This window comes from Zingiber officinale, chromosome 11B, assembly GCF_018446385.1.
Source record: "Zingiber officinale cultivar Zhangliang chromosome 11B, Zo_v1.1, whole genome shotgun sequence".
In the NCBI taxonomy this organism is placed as follows: domain Eukaryota; kingdom Viridiplantae; phylum Streptophyta; class Magnoliopsida; order Zingiberales; family Zingiberaceae; genus Zingiber; species Zingiber officinale.
In genome coordinates this window covers 3,945,048-3,963,856 of record NC_056007.1, presented here as the reverse complement: position 1 = coordinate 3,963,856, position 18,809 = coordinate 3,945,048, and the positions used below count along the sequence as shown (strand labels likewise).

Sequence of the window (18,809 nt, the reverse complement as noted above, 5' to 3'; positions counted from 1 at the left end):
AAAAAACATTATGACTTACCAATAATTAATAAAAGTCTCATTATAATAAAAAATAATTATATTCATCTAAATATTTCTAAAAAATAATTATATTTATCTAAATATTTCTCATAGTCCGTTTTTAAATTATATAAAGAATGATAAATCGTAAGTTAATCAATCAGATTTTTTTTTTTCAAAAATATACCTCTATCAAAAATTAATACTCTATTATAATAAATCTATTATCCTCTGACCAACTAAATATCCTATTTAAACAGAGCCACGAATCAATGCCTCAAAAATATTTGAGGATGGTGTCAGTGTTCACTAAGCCCCCTAACATGATTCAACAACAGTAAATACACTCGATTGTGTCAAAACTCATAAACACTAATAATCTATTCATGAAAATTAATTAGGAATAAAATAATTATTGCAGACTGAAAGCACCATATAAAAGGTTCCAAAATTACATTCAAAGACCATGCCTGACTTATTGTAACCTAAAAGCTTTAATTTCTACATCACAAAACTAATTAACAACTCTTCACTAGTTATTCCTTTTACGTGGAAGGATAACAATTCTTAATAATAAAACTAATTATTCCTCCATAAACATTCAGAAACACACCTCACAATTGTTTGCCCAAACGAATGATGCTATAGACATCTACTTCGGCCGGCGAAAATGCCGGATCGGTGGCGCCTCTCACTATGACCTTGGCAACTTTGGCGACGTTAACTGGCGGTGTGAAGACAGGACCTATGAGCGGGATCCGATGAAGTGGCTCGGTATACTGAAGAACCTGAGGAGCACATAACTATACATGTCATTTCCAACTTTCAGTGGCTCTGCCATCACAAGTGTTTTAGGGTTTACCAATTACCAGTTCAAAAGGAGCAAAAATTAGGCCTAAAGGAATCTTGATACTCCCATATCGTTTCGTGCCATAGATATAACCTGGTCTTAGAATTACTCCTGCAAATAATAATAATAATATATTATGGGCATTTATAGAAAGGGAGTTTTGACGCAAAGATAAAATTGTTACTGCGTGACCTTATGACCAGAAATTCGAGTCACATAAACAACCTCTAACAATGTTGTTTCTAACAATGTAGAGTAGGACTGTATACAACAAATCCATTTTGTCGGAAGATTACTCTTTTATTATGGGCATTTGTAGAACATTGTAAGAATTCTAGTCACAAGTTAAATAGGAAGACTGACCTGCATTGGGAAACTTGGCCGATATTTCTGCTTCAGTGGCTTTCTGCGTCAAAAAGAACCAAAGCTCATAAAATATATTATATTAATTATTTAAACCTTTTTTAAAACTATAATTGTCTAAGACACCAACAAGGTCTTGAACTTGAACGGATCCATCATTATAATATTATAATTAATTGTTAGTCATTTACAATATATGTTGTCAATAAATTTACTTTCTGAAATGAATATAATCAAGAAAACAATTAAATTTCATTAATAAGTTGTTCAAACAACTTCAGTTACATATAAATTTTTAATCTAATTATTTTATAAACAAACAATTGAAGTTTAACTACTTAATGTATGTGATTAAATATAGATTTCAGTCACAATCAATTTTCTTAATTAATTTAATCCAATGAGAAGAAAATGAGACTCAATCCTGACTTATTTTATCACATTGCATATTTTGGTTTTGGGACGATATTTGCCACTAAACTATCTATACCTAATGACATCTGTGTTATTGCAACATTTAAATTTAACCTCAACAATAAGTCTACAATTTTAAGTATATTTTGAAATTCTTAAAAATGATAAATTAGCATAACTAATATTATAAGTTGAAGGGGAGTCTTAGCGCAACGGTAAAATTATTGCTTTGGGACCAAAAGATCACGGATTCGAATCCTGAAAATAATCTCTTGTAAAAAAACAGGGTAAGGCTGCATACAATGGATCCTTCCCGGGACCCGTATAACAAGAGCTTTATGCACCGGGGTGTCCTGTCCGACTCTTTAATTACTACACGATTGAACTTCGACTGGAAGGGCATTGATCCACCATGTGAAGATAAATCTCATTGTAGTCTACGGTTTGTCTTAGTGTTGAAGAGGAGTGACAGAAAGGAAGAGTTCAAGAGAAACAAACCTGTCCATCGTAATATCCTTGTAGAAAGTAATCTATGACACCAAAAGAAGCTGCCGATACATAAGCAAATCTTTGTACACCTGCTCATAAGAACCAAGAAAACAGTGAGATCACAAGGAAAATAAAATGGCATCATGGCGTCAAATGCCAAATAGTGTCCGGTAAATTAGGCTAGAACTGAGAATAGAGAAACTTGTGCATCGTATCATTTCTTGTTTTCCTTTAATTACTAGTTAAATTGTATCCTCTCATTAACTACATACATACATACGTATGAAAGTTCTAGTAACATAGGTCGAGATCATATTATCGTAGAGTAAAGAAGAATCAACAAAATCGCATGATAGACTGAAATAGTAGTTGTATGCATACTTTTGAAAATTGCTTTGTGCCAATTAGCATGGGTGAAACATGTCGTCCAACTTGTCGTCCAAAACAAGGAATTGCATCAAGAAATCAAAACCACCAACATGGGCATGGAGAAGTTGCTTTCCTCTAATGCCTAAGCAACATTGATATCGACCAAGTGGCTTCTTATCCAATGTTCTTATCTTTTTCCTTGCTATCGCTACAGCTAGAGTCGACATAGGCACCTAGTAGTGACAATTGAAGTTGGTGTGCCATCAATGGATCTTATCTCATTGATCCATAACACATTTAACACAGACATTTATAAATGGGTCAGATGTCATAAACAAATCGAGTGACATGACCTGCTTAATTAAATGGGTCATCAACCTGTAAGACGATATAACCCACTTAACAAACTCAAATAAATTTTGAATGAAGACGACATACTATTTTAGATAATTATACACAAACCTAAGAAACATAGGCCATTGGAGTATATTCTATAATTTATATGTTATGAAATTATATATTTACAATTTATATATTAGATTATATCTTTCTAACTTATATAAATAGGTCATTAACAGGTTGAGACTCCTAAACTTGTTTAGTTTAACCCCAAAACTACAAAATTGGGTGGAAGTGTGTCCTGTAAAAGGATTATATCAACGACACATGACTGACACTGAGATTCATACCTAGCTCTGAATGGGATTTTAAGATTCCCTTTAATGTGTGATATATATTAGACTATAGAAATAATAACTGATTATTCTAGAAATAAAAGGAAATTCTTATTTTATCAAGAATAATCATTGCCATGTTAGCAATTATACCCATTCATACCTGCCTCAACGTCCTGCTATATCCTAAGAGGATTCAGCAGACATTAGGTCCCAAATGTATGACAATTAGGTAGTAAAATGCATTATCAGAAACTAAAACCAAAAATCTGAATCCTAAGAATAAAGACCCAAGAGAAAGATGTAAACCTTGCTCCGAAGCAACTCGTACAGCATTGACATTTGCAGTCCCATTGAGTGTCCGCATATGGGAAGGGGATCCAAAGCCTCCAACACAAGACACCTGTGAAAATTGATCCTCAGATCACAGCTTATAGGAATCCATCAACTGATGGAGAATAGATATCCAGTTATTTAGAGACAAATTTCTCTATTTATCACAGTTTGAATATTAAAAGAAACAAACTATTAACGTTGGCCTACTTAAATTGAAGATATCTGATTATTTACAGATGAATGCCTCTATTTAACTCAATTTGAGTATTAAAAGAACAACTACTGACCTTTGCCTGCTTTAACTGAAGAAATTATGTTCAAATCTACTATTGAATGCCACAACAGTACAAAAAAAAGACAAAAAAAGATTCTCAGAGAGGGTACAACAAAACTACCATTTGGACAATCTGGACAGAGACATCAGCAATTTAACATGTATTTAGATTTTCATATATCAAGGAAGTCAATAAAACAAAATTTCAAACATTTCTAAAACAATCTCGGAGGAAAATTTGTTTTTATAATACAAAGATTATGAGGTGTAGTGGAAATACCAGCACAGGCACACCCTCATGTCTATCAGTGCACAAAGAAGAGCTTTGGTACTTGGATTCTTCATCCACCTCCTACATACTTGTGTTGGATACCAACACTTGGACTCTGTAACTCTCATTGGACAACCTATATCTCTATTGATCACATACAAAATTTTTAGACATAGCAATGTCAAGCACTTGGATCCACACCTATATTGGATTCTTGTCCTATTTATTGTATGAATAACATAGGGGAGAAAGAACAGATTATACAGAAATTGCTGAAAGGACCCTTTCTGGAAACATTCAACCAGATGATGCAAAAATGATTTGCACAAAAATGTGAAAGTCTAGTATGTAAAATTTATCAACGACGGGCACCCTTTCTTAAAGGTGTAAGCAGCTCTACAACATCTATGTAGTATAACTATAATCTCACCACAAGTCTTTAGCAAATGTACATATCCAATAGTATAATCAAGTCTCTAGCTTCTATTTCACTTCGTGTTCTTATAGATAATTTTTATAAACTAACTTTGATATTGTAGAAATAAATTATTTTAAAATGTGTCAAGCAGCCAAATGCAATTTAACCAGTCAGCGGAACAAAGAATTATACAAGTAATACATACCACAGCGTTTGCATTATTCATAGCATCCTTCAAAGATTCAGGCTCAAGAAGGTTCCCTGCCAAATAAAAACATAACTATTTGAGAGTTGAACTATATGTGTTTTAAGAGGTTTCTTTTTTCTTTTTCTAACCTCTGTACCACTCGACTTTATCAGCCCAGGATTCACGTATTGATGGCCTTCCAGACCTGACTATGAGATCGAGTGTTAAAGCGAGCATAATGTTCATTCGTTCTCAGATAAATTTGGAGCAACATGGGCTACACATCTTAATTAAAAAGCATATCCAAGCTATAAGCAGTTCAAACTTTCAAATGAGCAAGCATTTATAAGTTTGAAGGACACAGCAAGCAGAAAGACCAATTTCTTAACCCAATGCTTCCAGAAGAAATAGAAGAACATCCAGAATTTACCTTCAGGGTGTGTTTGGGCAGTTCTTGAGAAAGAAAGGGGAGACAGTGAGAGCAATGGATAGGAATTGAGAGTACCCCTTGTTTGGAAGCTATTATCCAGACAAATAAGGGAGAGAGCAAATTTTTCATTATTTAACTCGTAGAGAAAGATGTACAAGTAACCTAATAAAATAATAATTCTCATTACTTTCTCTATTTTCCTTTTTTATCCTCAGTTCCAGTTTGGCAAGAATTAAGTTTGGAGGAAAAAGGAATGTGCAAACCTTGCCTATCCCTTATTAAGACTTCCAAACAAAGGTGGTTAAACCCTTTTCAACCTCTTCCAAACTCTCCTCTTCCACCTTGTTCCTCCATTCAAACACACACTAAGGGGGCGTTTGGTTTAGGGGAATAAGAGTAGGGAATGGGAATGAGAATCATTGATTGTCATTGTTAATGTTTGGATTATAGGAATAGGAATACAAATAAGGGAATGAATCCTTGAAATTGGGTAATAACCCATTCCCATGTACCTCCCCTTCAATGAGTCATTACCCTATTTTCATCAATCAAAATATTCCCTTATTCCAAAAATACCCTTGACCTAAAACTTAAATTTTCTCCCTTAATATCAAATATCAAAATATATTTATTTATTTTTTCTTTCATATCACTTCTCTCACCTTGTTCTCTCTCATCATATTTTCTCTCTCATCATTTTATCACACACTTTCTCTCTCCTTAATCTATCCTATCACACTCTCTTTCCTCTTTTTTTTTCTCATTACACTTTCTCTCTCATCATACTTTCTCTCTCCTCAATCTCTTCCATCGCACTCTCTTTCTTCTTTTCTCTCATTATACTTTCTCTCTCCTCAATCTCTTCCATCGCACTCTCTTTTCTCTTTTTTTCTCATCACACTTTCTCTTTCCTCAATCTCTCTTGTCACACTCCCTTCTTTTTTCCCCCAACACACTTTCTCTCTCATCACACTTTCTCTCTCCTCAATTTCTCCCATCACACTCATTGTTCTTTTTTTTTCTCATCACACTTTCTCTCTCATCACGCTCTCTCTCCTCATTTTTTCTCATTATATTTTCTCTCTCTTCATCCTCTCCCATCATACTTTCTCTCACATTATATTTTCTCTCTCATCTTCTCTCACATTGCTCTCTTCTATCACACTTTCTTTTCTCATTCTCTCTCATCACACTTTCTCTCTCATCATTCTCTTTCATCATATTTTTCTCTCTCATCTAATTTTTTCTCTTATTTTCCTTTAAGGGTAAAAAAGGAAATTTTGATTTATTCCGATAGAAAATACGCAACTAACCATACATTACTTTTAAGAGTAATATCCATGCTCATACCCATTCCCATTCCACACTACAATGATTCCCATTCCGATTCCTATTCCTAGGAAAGAACCACACTATAATAATTTTCGAAGGATTCTTAGATAACAGTTCAATAGGGGCAAAAGTTACAAATATATTACAAAGTATTAAATCAATGAGTGTTCATCGGTAAACAATTATAAAAAAAGGACATCACTCTAGGTCAGAGAATATGAAGCACAAAACAAGATAGCTGACCAGATGAACTTTTAACACTGCTCCTAAAAGAAAAAAAATGGGCCACCCATTCACTTAGCCATTTTGAAACAACCTCGAGACTCTTCATGCAATGAAAACGATCACATTGTAGAATAAAGACAATATTTTAAAACAGCGTGAGTATGTTTTGCAGTATAGACAAGTTACCCATTAAGCAAAGGCAAACCAAATGGTCATAGCATGCATCAAAGAAACCACCTGCTGAGACTAGAAACAGATAATCCTTGCGCCAACGCCTCTTTGCAGACATGTGATCCAACAAAACCATTGCCACCCAGTACAAGTAACTGTTACGACACGCATAATATCAGGAGGGGAGGGGAAAAAATGGGGGGAAAGTAGCAAAAAGCTCGTCTGAGCTGAAATCCAACAACACCTTCGTAGATGATCGCGCACTTTCTGCTCCCTCAGCTTTCAGAGGCTCATCTAACCGATTTGATTCGCTTGACAATGATCTTCCATATCTGGAGAGACCAGCACGACTGTTTTACAAATTCATAAAGAAGAATAATAATAAATTAATTAATTAAGGAAACAAGTTTGCATCGGTTCAAAACAAAATCAACTATCATACAAAAGAACAATCACGAAGACACTTCCTTAAATCCTTGCATCCTTTCCCAATTTCACACTCCAAATGGAAGATCAAAAATTAGGTCGCGCTTTGCCGATAATCGATCGTAAATTGGGCGTGTAAAGAAACGGGGTGGGGGAGCTTACAGGGAGCGAGAGGCTGAACGCGAGACGACGGAGCTCATCGCCGTAACCCTAGATCTGATCCTTCTTCTTCTCGGAGTTCAAGAGGAAGTGGGGATCGCACTCCTTTTTATAGACGGGATCCTTCACCTTCTAGAAGCGAGCCAGTGAGAGAGTCAGTTCCCGTTGTTGACCGGCGGTGAAATGAAAATAATAATAATAATAATAATAATAATAATAATAATAATAATAATGACGTCATTTTTCATAATTTATGTTGGATTATTAAATTCCAATAATTATAATTTCTGGTCACATATTTAGCACGTGACGTTGGGTCAGCAAAGCCTCTTCTAGGGCGTTCCTTCCCTGTGATACTGTGCGCTGTGCGAGATCTTCCCCGCCTCTTCCTTCTCCAGGCGACGCGAGGCGAGCAGCGAGAGGAGCGGAGCGGAGCTTCCTGTCTCTTTCCGGTGCGATCACTTCTTCCTTTCACCGATTCCACGAGTATTTTGCGAAATCAACGACCTGCAGCAGCGGTAAGCTCTAGAGCGCTTCGTTCTCCTTCTTTTTCTTCTGCTATTTCGATCTTGTCCTGAACCCTTTTCTTCCCCATTACGGACAATGGTTGTAGCAAGGATCGTTCAGTTTATTGTTGTCGTTCTTCGTCTGTGTTGCCGAATTGATGGTGTTTGGCTTCTAATAAGGCTCTATCCTCTAGGTTCATCCTACGGAGGAGAAACCTGAAAAACTCCTTTACACATATAGATAATGACAAAAACACTTCTTCTGATGCTTGGAAACATGTTATTTTCTTCGATTACACTTTTGTGCTTCTTTATCATGCTCTTATGCGATCTATGCTAGTGATTAGTTATATGTTGCGCCATGTTGCATGCCTTTTGTAATGCATATGCCACATGGTACAGTGGTTGGCACAAGTCTTGTTCTTAGATTTATCACATCTACAAGTGGGTTCTTTCGTACCTATGGAGAGAATCTTCTTGGAGAGTGACAATTATGACTTTGAATATCATATCTACATTTTAAAGTAGATCAAAATTATATAAAATTCACTATTTGTGCTTGTCGGACCTTTTGTGGAGATAATTGAATGTAATGAATTATACAAAATCACTTCTTTCGATGCTTGGAAACATGTTAATTTCTTTGATTACACTTTTGTGCTTGTCTATCATGCTATTAGGCGATCTATGTTCGTGATTAGTTATATGTTGCGCCATGTTGCATGCCTTTTGTAGTGCATATGCCACATGGTACAGTGGTTGGCACAAATCTTGTTGTTAGATTTATCACATCAACAAGTAGGTTCTTTGGTACCTATGGAGAGAATCCTCTTGGAGAGTGACAATTATGAATTTGAATAGCATATCTACATTTTAAAGTCGATAAAAAATTATATAAAATTCACTATTTGTGCTCGTCGGACCTTTGGTGGAGATAATTGAATGAAATGAATTAACATATGAACATAAAAGGGGCCTCTGCAGGAACACTTTCGATGTTTGGCATTTCATTTGGACAGCTATTTCTTGTTATTGGAGCTGCTGGAGTCCTAGTTAGTATGCATCTTTTGCATTCTCCTCGTTTTAGTCGAGCTTATTCGATTCAGCTATTATAGTTAAGTTCAATCCTTTCCCTGTTACATAAACAGAACCAAAAGATCTCCCAGTTATTGCAAAGACAGCTGGGAGATTAGTAGGAAAAGCTGTGGGACATGTCTTGTTGTTTCGTAGCCAGTTGCAACCTATCATACAACAATCTGAAGCTACCAAGGTACTATTTTTATACTTCCTTCTCTTCAATCGGTGTTTTCTGAACTGCTATAAGATGGCAAAGATTAACTGATATAATGGAATTTCAGATTCTCCGATGCAGTTTTTGGTTATGTTATCCTATCCGATTTCATTTCCATTCCTTGTGGTTCATATTTATATAGGTACACAAAGAACTCCGAGATGCCATTGCTCAATATGAAGTAATTCGTCACGAAATTAGAAACTTGGGATTTCTGCACCCAGATCCATTTATGCGGAGGCTGGACATTCCAGAATCGCAGCAAAGCACTAGTATGTTCTTCAACCTCTATCATAAGATCCAGAATTTCCTTTTTTACTTTTTGTTTCTTCGCCCTGCTCTTCTGAGTAATACCTAAGGATACTTCTCTCAGCTGGTTCTGATATTACTGACAAAACCAATGAAGAAAATGCACAAACCACTACAATCCCTCAGGTTTTACTAAACTCACTTATTCGATATATTATTTCTGTGCGATTAGACCTGTGTCTTTATCGTGTCATCCTCTTTAGGTTCTCAATCGAACAAATTCAGCTTCTTCTAGATTGCACGGCCAAGCAAGCTCATATGCCCAGCTAGTTCAAGATTTAGCCACCAAATCAGGAACCTCCAGTACTCGAGCAGATGGGACGAAACCTAATATTAGTGTGGTTTGTTTACTTTTCTAGCAGCATCTATCTCATTTGACTTAACAATTCAATTTACTTATTTCTTCTACTTTCTTTTTACACTCTAGGATCTTGATAAAGAAAATTCAGCTTCTACTCTGCATAGCCGAGCAATTGCCTATGCCAAGTTAGCTGAAGCTTTAGACAACGAATCAGGTCCTGCGATTCACGAGACTGAAGTGAAACCTAATGCCAAGGCCGGTCTGCCCAATGTACTGCCTGTATGTGCTGAAACTTTAGGATTACTTCCCAAGCGTAGCGGTAAACCCTAATCCCTTTTCTTTTTTATATAAATTGCACTTTGTTTTGAAATCCAAAACTGTTTGATGTGATGACAGAAGAAATAAATGGCTCCGACATTATGCTCCAAGCAATGTTGGAAGAACAGGTCGCACACAAGGCCAAAGACTTCTTCTCACAACCAGAGAATCAATTACCTACTCAGTAAGAGATTTCGGAATCTATACTATGTTATATTCTGAAATTTAATTTCCTCTTCTATTGATCTACTTGTTCTAAGGGTTATTTGAAGTTGTCGTTGTGAATTCACATCTGATTTAGTTATCGAACCACTTGTTTTTAGGCACGATTAGGGGGTTTTCAAACTCACATCTTGGGTTTAGGGTCTAAGTTCAGATTGAAATCAAACTAAACTGAATAATTTTACTTAGTATCCAAATCAAGATCAAAATATTTTTTGGTTTGGTTTGGTTTTATTTATTGGATTGGGGTTTCAAAAATATATCTATGAAATAAATTGAACTAGTTTTCGATTGACATGCACAAAGCTATCACAATAGGAAAAAAATAAACAAGGACGTTCTTGGCTAGTCTGTTTAAGGGAAGTGCACAAGGTTATTAACAATTATAAAGGAGCTAAACTAAAATTTACTTATTTATTTTATTAGCTTTAATAAAAACTTTATCGAGGTTTAGCTTTAACAATCTCAGTCAGCAATATAATTATCCTTGTAATAGTTAGATTCAATATATTATAGATAATTTATAATTTTCAAAATTTTAAAATATTAGAAATGCTCAGGAAAACAGGCCATAATAAGGCTATCCTTTGGGAGAAAATACACAGGATTACTATAGTAATGAATTGATGGGACAGTTTGGCCTATAGAAATTTTGCCAATGTTGGATCTCATAGAAGAGTCAGATCATATTAAGTATATGTAATTTTACCTTGCATTGTAACAAGTAATTTTTGTGACTCGAATTTGTGACCACATGGTTACACTAGCAATTTGCGTCAAAGCTTCTTATAATTCCATTAAATGAAAGCTTTATTATTACAATATTGTGGTCGGAACACATCAACAAGTGAAATTTAAAAAAAGATAAGAAAAAAAAACATAACAAGAGCAGTCCAAGCAACTTCAAGACCACAAGGTTCAAGTATTTGAGAGGAGCACGAGAAGGTTGCTATGATAACTAATTGATAGGAATTGTAATTTAATTAGATAAACAACACAAACCGCAAACCACTTCAAGACTGGAATTGAAAATAACAATAGTAAATAATAAACTAACCAAAAGATAAATCAAGCCACAAGAAAAACTGTTTGAATTTTGATATGCATTACAAATCAATTACAAAATACTCCTAAAAGAAACATAAAAGACCCACCAAGAACTTTGGCAACTATTGGAGCAAAAAGTTAATATATTTCACCTCAAACGGTCCAACATTACTATTCCCATGATAAAATACAGACAAATAAATCACGGAGAATATTTTTGCCCTAGCTCAACAACTCTTTACATGGGAGAGGTGAAACATCGAACGAGACATTTTGCACCCGATGAAAATTGATCTCAAGACCTATTGACAACTATTATAGTAAAAGATGATTACATTCATTTTAATCACCTCTCATAGTTCGTCCTCACTTATGTGAACTTATAATCGATCACCAAATAACTAAGGGGTGGGAACCTATTGACAACTATTGAGTGCACAAATTGCTATAATGATGAATAGATAGGCATTGTATGACTCCAAAACCATACAATAATTTAATTAAAACTATTACAATGATCTAATTACATAAACAACACCAAACACGCCAAAACTAGGAATAAAAAAAAAAATCCAACAAGAACAACCCAACACCCAAAGACCCAACTATAACAATTTGAGGAACGAGTACCAATCAACTAGAGCTTTGTTTGCACAAACCTCTATTTGGTTAAAAACTACAGATCATTTTTGTTTGGCCAGGCGAATGATGTTATATACATCAATCATACCTGAAGAGAAAAATCCTGGATCCGTGGCACTTCTCACTACCACCTTTGCGACTTTGGCAACGTGAACTGTAGGAGTGAAGAAAGGGCCAATGAGTGGGATCTTGCGAAGTGGCCGTGCGTTCTGATAAGCCTGTAGAGGGCATAATTCTATCATTACAAGTTGCAATTTATCACTTTGAGGATGTGAAGGGTTTAATGTACCAGCTCGAGGGCATAATTCTATCATTACAAGTTGCAATTTATCACTTTGAGGATGTGAAGGGTTTAATGTACCAGTTCGAAAGGTTTCCACATTAGCCCGAAACGTATCTTCAACGGTCCAATTGGGCGTGTTCCATAAATGTAACCTGGTCTGAGTATGACGGCTGCAAAAGCAAGTTTCAATGATTAATTTTGTGACTGTTGTTATTTGTATGTATGCAAGCATAGAATTAGTGAGAGGATTAACCTCCATCAGGGAACCGTTTCGTCAGTTCAGCTTCAGTAGCTTTCTGCGCACAAACAAAACATTGAGATATAAAACATAAAGAAATAGTCTTAAATCCATATTTGTTGGTTGATTATAAGCTTAGATAAGTGAACTATTATTAATGGCTTGAGCTAGTTAGAAAGGGATGCTTGCTTCTAGACTGTTACTATGTTTCCTACAAAGGGAGGAAATAACTAGGCGAACAAACTAACAGGAAAAGGGCTATAATTTTTGTTTTTTTTGACCATTTCCTTTCAAACTTTATTTGTCAATGCTAAAAGCATAAATGGATTAAATCTGAAATAGTGTTACATTCATATCTAATAATCATATCATTTTACATATAATATATATAATATGACAACTAAAAAGGGCAAAAAAAAGTTTAGAATTCGCACCTGCCCTTCATGATACCCTCGTATGCAGTAGTCAAGCACACCAAAAGAGAGACCTGATATGTATACGAATCTTTTTACACCTGCTCACAAAAAAAAAAAACTGTATGAGAAGAAAAATTAACTGCAAAAAACATTTAGAATAGTGTACTGCAATGCAAGTTTATATTTATATTCTCTCAGTCCCTTGATTTCGATACAAATCATAATTTTTCACTCTTATAACTGCTAATTGTAAGATATGGTATTATGGTTAATCTCTGTAAATCAAAATCAGGTTTGGAAATCTAGCAGATTGCCTATCTGTCTGGATTTCACACATAAGAAAATGTATACGTACATTTATTATCGTTCTTTTCTTCTATACCTCTTTCAGAAAATAATCTCGATGAGAAATAAAAAGGGAATGGGAAGATACTGGCTATTGAAAGAACAAGTTCAAGAAAATATGAAGCGAACCATTTTCAGCAGCAACTTGTACAGCATTGATGTTTGCAGTCCCATTAAGTGTGAGCATATGGGTACGAGATCCAAAGCCTCCAACGCAAGACACCTGCAACAATTTATCTCGAAGTTAAGAGGAATCCGGCAACTGATACGATGATGCGCAGATGGCATTGATATAGCTCTAACAAAGTTGATCTATTAGGTATGTCTTTATATTCAAACTTTCGAAGAAGGAACGATTGGATCAGCTCGGTTAATCTGCAAACTAGATAAAGATCTGACTAGGAAGTTTCATTTCTAACTCTGTGATGGAAAAACTTAGCCTGTGTTTGATAACAAAACTTGACCTTGGCAAACTGTGCCATGATTAGAAGGTAAATACAGTAAAAACAACAGGCTTTAGTACTCGTAAATACAGTAAAGTCTCCAATATGAATGAAATTTCCCTCTTGAATAACATGAATAACCATTTCGATACCGTGTTATTTACTAATCATAATTGCAAAGATATGATGTCAATGCCTAGCATAACATAAGAAACAATCTTTTTTTGATGTTTTGTATCATCCAACATGTAGAATATTGCTTTTTTTCTAGCATTAGGAATTATAAATTGTTAGTTCTGATGGCAGATGTTGTTAAAATAGCATATAAAAGTTCTATTAGGCTCCAAAATACAATTTTAACAGAGTTATACAAACAACACATACCACTACAGTTGCTTCACTCATAGCATGCTTCAAAGACTCGGGTTCAAGAAGATTTCCTGAAAAATGAAAATATTACTCTCAGAGATCTAAACAGGTTCATTTCAAAAAGGAGATATTACTCTCTGTATTCCGACCTTTGTACCATTGAACTTCATCGGCCCAAGATTCGTGTATTGATGGCCTTCCAGACCTGAGTACCAAATCATGTATAAAAGACATTCTTCTTATAGGCAAGATAAGACTCTAAAAGCTACAAAGTTTGCTAGAATATCCAAATATAATGTATTTAAACTAGAAACACATACAACAAGTCTTAAACTAGAAACACATAAGAAGAAAATATATCAAAAATGTCAGAATAACGCATCTGAGATTAAAGAAATACAAAATTAATTGGATTAATCAAGCCAAGAATTTCAATATATGGAGCAGAAAAAATTACTGGACCTTTCCTTAGTTGCTAATATTTTTGAGGTGTTGGTTAAGTTGGAATGTTGTAGACTATAAAAAGGGCCTAATTTACTTATTAATAAATTATATTGCCCATATTCACATCTACTTAATCATGATTGATTATATGAAACTAATTGCATTTTGCCCAACTAAAATATCCCAAGAAAGTTCATGGATATCAACACATAAATTGGGGCCAAAATGCTTCTGCCAAAATAAAAGACCAACAAACCTTCGTTTAAGCTTGTCTAGGTGTTCAATTTCATTAGTGCTGCAATCCTTGTCATTGCCATGATTTGAGCCAGCACAAGCTCGCTTCTGGTGGGAGAATTAGGTCGGGGCAAGGGCAAGGGCAAGTGAAGGCAGAAACAAAGGTCGGGTTGATTCGACATAGAATGAGTGGCCTCCTACTAGAGCATCAGATATTGAAGGCTTAGGTTGATTTAGTCAATTTCTTTGCTCCCACCTCCTTTCCCTCTTTTCTATCAAAAGTAAACATCTATCTCTTTGTTATCCCACCTCCTCTCTCTCCTCTGTCCCTTCTCTAAATCTCATCACAGTCAAAGTTACAATTGTACGAAAAGCACAAACGTAAAATGTATCAAGATGCCAAGGCTACAAAATGTACGTTACAAGTGAAGAATGAAGCACCTGCTGAGACTAGCAACAGAAAATCCCTCTGCCAAAGCCTCTTGGCAAACATGTGAACCCACGAATCCATTGCCGCCTAACACAAGTATCTGCAATTAGAAGAAAAAAATTAAAGAGAAGCAAAATAAATAAATAAATATTTATAAAAGATAAGCAATGAAAAAATTCAGTATGAAATCTGGTGTTACCTTGATCGAAGATCGTGGTGCACCTGACTCGCTTAACCCATACCTGAACATACCAGCAGAAATCTTGTTGAGTCATAGAAAGACAACATGTTGCAGCATACCAAAATTTTCTTGTTAAAATTACCAACTTTAGATCAACTAGAGTAACAAATCAACTACAACTACGTCAGAATTCAGAAACATTCATGAAGGTTGCCCTGTTCAAGTTAATATCCCTCTTCAGTTTATAAGGAGAACGACACTTACAGTCAAATCACACTCATTGCCTCTATCCCCAAGTGTTTTCACTCCAAATAAATGATTAATAACAACAAGATGCTAATTTTAGCAAAAAAATATGTTGCTAGAGGCTCCTAAGATCAACATGTGGTGCAAATTGTGAAAGCTCAAGTGGCGCAAGTCCAGCCCGCAATCCTAAGATACTTAGGTAGGGATCTTATATTTGAGCATATTGTAAGAATATTGTAAGAGATCTCATTCAAAGATGTGAAATTAAAGGATGAAAGTTTGTCCTCTCTACTGAAAATTGACGATTTTCTCTTTGGTTTGCCTATAGGATAAATTTGGAGCATAATTTTGTACATGCATAAGTTGACCTTCAAAATATCCGTCCTATTTGGGATGACTAGGATTTCGAACCCTGGTCTTTATAATGCTCCTTTGGGTACTTTACAATGGCACCACGCTTATATGGGTTGTTGCTCTTCATACACACATACATTACAATGATACCATACATTTAAGTAAGTGACATGTGACACGGGCGATCTGAAGAGGCAAAAATTTAATTTTCTATTTCCTTATCTCATCTGCATACAATCACTGAAGGAGAGTCTTAGTGCAACGGTAAAGTTGTTACTTTGTGATCAAAAGATTAAGGTTCGAATCCTGGAAACAGTCTCTTATAAAAAGCAGGATAAGACTGCGTACAATGAATCCTTCTCCGGGACTCCGTATGACGGGAGCTTCGTGCACAGGGCTGTCCTTTTTTTATTTGCATACAATCACTCTTTTTCCTCTCCTTTGATTGCATGCAAGGTTGTGCTGGTGGTTCTGACACCACCAAACAACACCCAGGTGGATGATGTTGGTTTGATGATGTTAGCATCATCTTGTTATTGGTTCGTAGAAATCAGTACCACTTTGCATGCAATCAAATGAAAGAGAAGAAAGTACTTACATATAAATAGGAGAGGGAAATCAAAAAAATAAATTTTGACCATGCCAGATCGCCCACTTTAGATGTCGCCTATGATCATTCACGTAAAGTCTCTCTCCTAGTTCGCCAATTGAGGAAATCCAAAGCACAGTTTGGTCGACCTCCAGGATATTATTCTATTTATTCAAACTCTAATTCTCTTGTTCTTCCTTTGAATATTTTGCCACTGTAATATACCTGTGGAGGCTGCTCTCTTTAACATTGCCCCATCGTGTCTAACCTTATTTGGGATGAGCAATTGCCATATGCACAACAGGGAACCCATTTCCTTTATCTCGAGGAATATCTTAGTGTTTAAGTACAAATGGTGAAAAAATTATACTCTCCTCGTTCTTGCCACTCTCTTTCACGTGCTCCCGTGGGCCCAATAATGATAAATGGCCACGTACTATGTAAAAAAGCCGAGAAAGAACCCAATTCTATCCAAAATGTCAAGATACTTAGGTTTAGTGTTTAAGATATTATATGAACCCTCATGTAGAGAAGTGTGCTGTGTGCACCAAGAGATGGAGTCTTTATTCTTTTATTCTGATTTCCTACCACCCTCTTTAACACAACCAACCAGGTCCCCAAGACAAAGCTTACCACTCTTTTCATTTTATGAGACAAATAAAATTCATTTGGTGGAGGAAAAAAGGAACAACATTTCTAGTCCAGCAAATGTCTTCCCTCAATTTTTTTGCATTCTTACTCCCCACATGACTTATAATTTATCACAGTTAGCAACTTTCATCCAGTTTGTGAAAAGGCCAACAAGCATTGTTTAAAAAGGAGCAGAGATTTAAGATCGACTTTGATGAAGTTTGTGTAAAGCTCAAAATCCATAAAAGAGAGTAGAATGCTGTTCTTCTCTCAATGGCCTACAGCTACGCCAATCAAGCACCGACAAGAGATCTAGAACTGTTGATCGAGCTTGTATAAAGCTCGACCACTATCAAAACCATAAAGCGAGATTAAAATGCTGTTCTTCTCTTACAAACACCTACAGCTATGCCAAGCAAGCACCAACAACAAATCTAGAACAAAGGTCGATCGTGTCTGTATAAAGCTCGACCACCATCATAAAAGGATATCACAATGCTGTTCTTCTCACACTACGACCTACAGCCTTGCCGATCAATCAAAAAACAACAAATCTAGAACAAGTTTCCACGACCTACAGCTACGCCGATCAAACACCAAAAACAGATCTAGAACTGGGGTCGATTCACTTCGTATAAAGCTCGATCACCCCCAAAATCATGAAAAGAGAACAGAATGAAATTCTTATCTTAGTACGATCTACAGCTACACGAATCAAGCCCTATCGAGAGAGATCCAAAACCTTGGGGGGAAAAAAAAGGGTAAGAGATGCTTACATGGAGTTCATTGTCGCCACTGGCAGCGTTCGGATCGCGCCCCTTCCGGTGAGAATTCGGCTCGCAGCGGTGGAGGAGGAGATGAAGAAGCGATCGAATGGCAATGTGAGGAATCGAATCGACCGAATCCCCCTTTTTAGCCTTCGAGGAAGCGACAGGATTGGCGTCGGCGTAATTGACCCGACGCTGCTTCCACTTCGAAGGCTTCTTTTTTCTTCTAGAAACGGAACGTGGCTTCGGAATCGGTCAGCATCGAACGCCTGATTTAATTAATTTTTCCTTTTCCAATTCAACCCTGCAAGTTTTATTTTATAAAAACACGCCCTCGCATTTGAAAAGTGAATTACTGGAGGAGACATTTTCAAAATACTATGATTTTTTTAAAATGAATAAATTTGAAGGAACCAAACCAGTTTTTGTATTTATTTCTAAGAAATCAAATAAATTTTAATAGTAATTATATATTTTAAAAAATATAAGAACATCGGCACTAAATTTTCTAAATAAAGATTTTTTACTTTAAATTTTATATTTTATATATTTTTCAAATTTAAAAAAATAAAATTCTGTATATTAAAATATTATTTCCTCTAATTCTCACTTTTTATTTTCACATTTACCATTTCATATATAATAATAATAAAAAATAAAGATACAAAGCTGATATTATGTAATAAAATTGAATATCTAAATTTAATATAAAATAATTTTACTATTTTAAATTTTAAATAGAAAATCTCATAGGGATATTCTTAATATCATATGATAAATTTTCACCATATATATATATATATATATATATTAAAT

At 35.3% G+C, this 18,809-nt stretch overlaps 3 protein-coding genes across 6 annotated transcripts; 1 reads left to right on the top strand and 2 right to left on the bottom strand.

Moving 5' to 3' along the window:
• Positions 1 to 393: 393 nt before the first annotated feature.
• Positions 394 to 7,548, bottom strand: LOC122034315 (uncharacterized protein At1g32220, chloroplastic-like). 2 transcript variants are annotated; one of them, XM_042593513.1, is made up of 10 exons: positions 7,392 to 7,548; positions 7,048 to 7,135; positions 6,870 to 6,958; positions 4,795 to 4,850; positions 4,664 to 4,719; positions 3,469 to 3,562; positions 2,126 to 2,205; positions 1,214 to 1,256; positions 870 to 961; positions 394 to 788 (listed from the first exon to the last, which is right to left on the bottom strand). In XM_042593513.1, the coding sequence occupies exons 1-10, from the start codon at positions 7,427 to 7,429 to the stop codon at positions 615 to 617; spliced, it is 810 nt and encodes a 269-aa protein (XP_042449447.1). In that variant the 5' UTR covers positions 7,430 to 7,548; the 3' UTR covers positions 394 to 614. The 2 variants fall into 2 exon arrangements, with proteins under 2 accessions (XP_042449447.1, XP_042449446.1); XM_042593512.1 differs by having other exon boundaries at positions 7,048 to 7,153; positions 7,392 to 7,546.
• Positions 7,549 to 7,708: 160 nt separating this feature from the next.
• On the top strand, positions 7,709 to 13,880 carry LOC122033680 (sec-independent protein translocase protein TatB-like). 3 transcript variants are annotated; one of them, XM_042592797.1, is made up of 9 exons: positions 7,709 to 7,906; positions 8,879 to 8,950; positions 9,043 to 9,164; positions 9,328 to 9,457; positions 9,559 to 9,620; positions 9,698 to 9,835; positions 9,922 to 10,114; positions 10,192 to 10,297; positions 13,353 to 13,880. In XM_042592797.1, the coding sequence occupies exons 2-9, from the start codon at positions 8,890 to 8,892 to the stop codon at positions 13,357 to 13,359; spliced, it is 819 nt and encodes a 272-aa protein (XP_042448731.1). In that variant the 5' UTR covers positions 7,709 to 7,906; positions 8,879 to 8,889; the 3' UTR covers positions 13,360 to 13,880. The 3 variants fall into 3 exon arrangements, with proteins under 3 accessions (XP_042448731.1, XP_042448732.1, XP_042448733.1); XM_042592798.1 differs by having other exon boundaries at positions 8,867 to 8,950; XM_042592799.1 differs by lacking the exon at positions 13,353 to 13,880 and having other exon boundaries at positions 10,192 to 10,402.
• Positions 11,856 to 18,236, bottom strand: LOC122033681 (uncharacterized protein At1g32220, chloroplastic-like). Its single transcript, XM_042592800.1, has 10 exons — positions 18,003 to 18,236; positions 15,426 to 15,468; positions 15,238 to 15,326; positions 14,268 to 14,323; positions 14,134 to 14,189; positions 13,436 to 13,529; positions 12,980 to 13,059; positions 12,561 to 12,603; positions 12,386 to 12,477; positions 11,856 to 12,242 (listed from the first exon to the last, which is right to left on the bottom strand). Exons 1-10 carry the CDS (start codon positions 18,011 to 18,013, stop codon positions 12,066 to 12,068), a joined length of 741 nt encoding a protein of 246 aa, XP_042448734.1. The 5' UTR covers positions 18,014 to 18,236; the 3' UTR covers positions 11,856 to 12,065.
• Between the last annotated feature and the right edge of the window lie 573 nt (positions 18,237 to 18,809).

Coding starts and splice junctions, on each gene's coding strand:
- LOC122034315 (XM_042593512.1), bottom strand. CDS start 7,429: ATGAGCTCCGTCGTCTCGCGTTCAGCCTCTCGCTCCCT. Junction 1,257..2,125: donor AAGGATATTACGATGGACAG/GTTTGTTTCTCT, acceptor TTTTTGACGCAG/AAAGCCACTGAAGCAGAAAT. Junction 962..1,213: donor GGCCAAGTTTCCCAATGCAG/GTCAGTCTTCCT, acceptor TATTATTTGCAG/GAGTAATTCTAAGACCAGGT.
- LOC122033680 (XM_042592797.1), top strand. CDS start 8,890: ATGTTTGGCATTTCATTTGGACAGCTATTTCTTGTTATTGGAGCTGCT. Junction 8,951..9,042: donor AGCTGCTGGAGTCCTAGTTA/GTATGCATCTTT, acceptor TTACATAAACAG/AACCAAAAGATCTCCCAGTT. Junction 9,165..9,327: donor AACAATCTGAAGCTACCAAG/GTACTATTTTTA, acceptor ATATTTATATAG/GTACACAAAGAACTCCGAGA.
- LOC122033681 (XM_042592800.1), bottom strand. Junction 13,530..14,133: donor TGAGTGAAGCAACTGTAGTG/GTATGTGTTGTT, acceptor AAATTGTTGCAG/GTGTCTTGCGTTGGAGGCTT. Junction 12,478..12,560: donor GAAACGGTTCCCTGATGGAG/GTTAATCCTCTC, acceptor TTGCTTTTGCAG/CCGTCATACTCAGACCAGGT.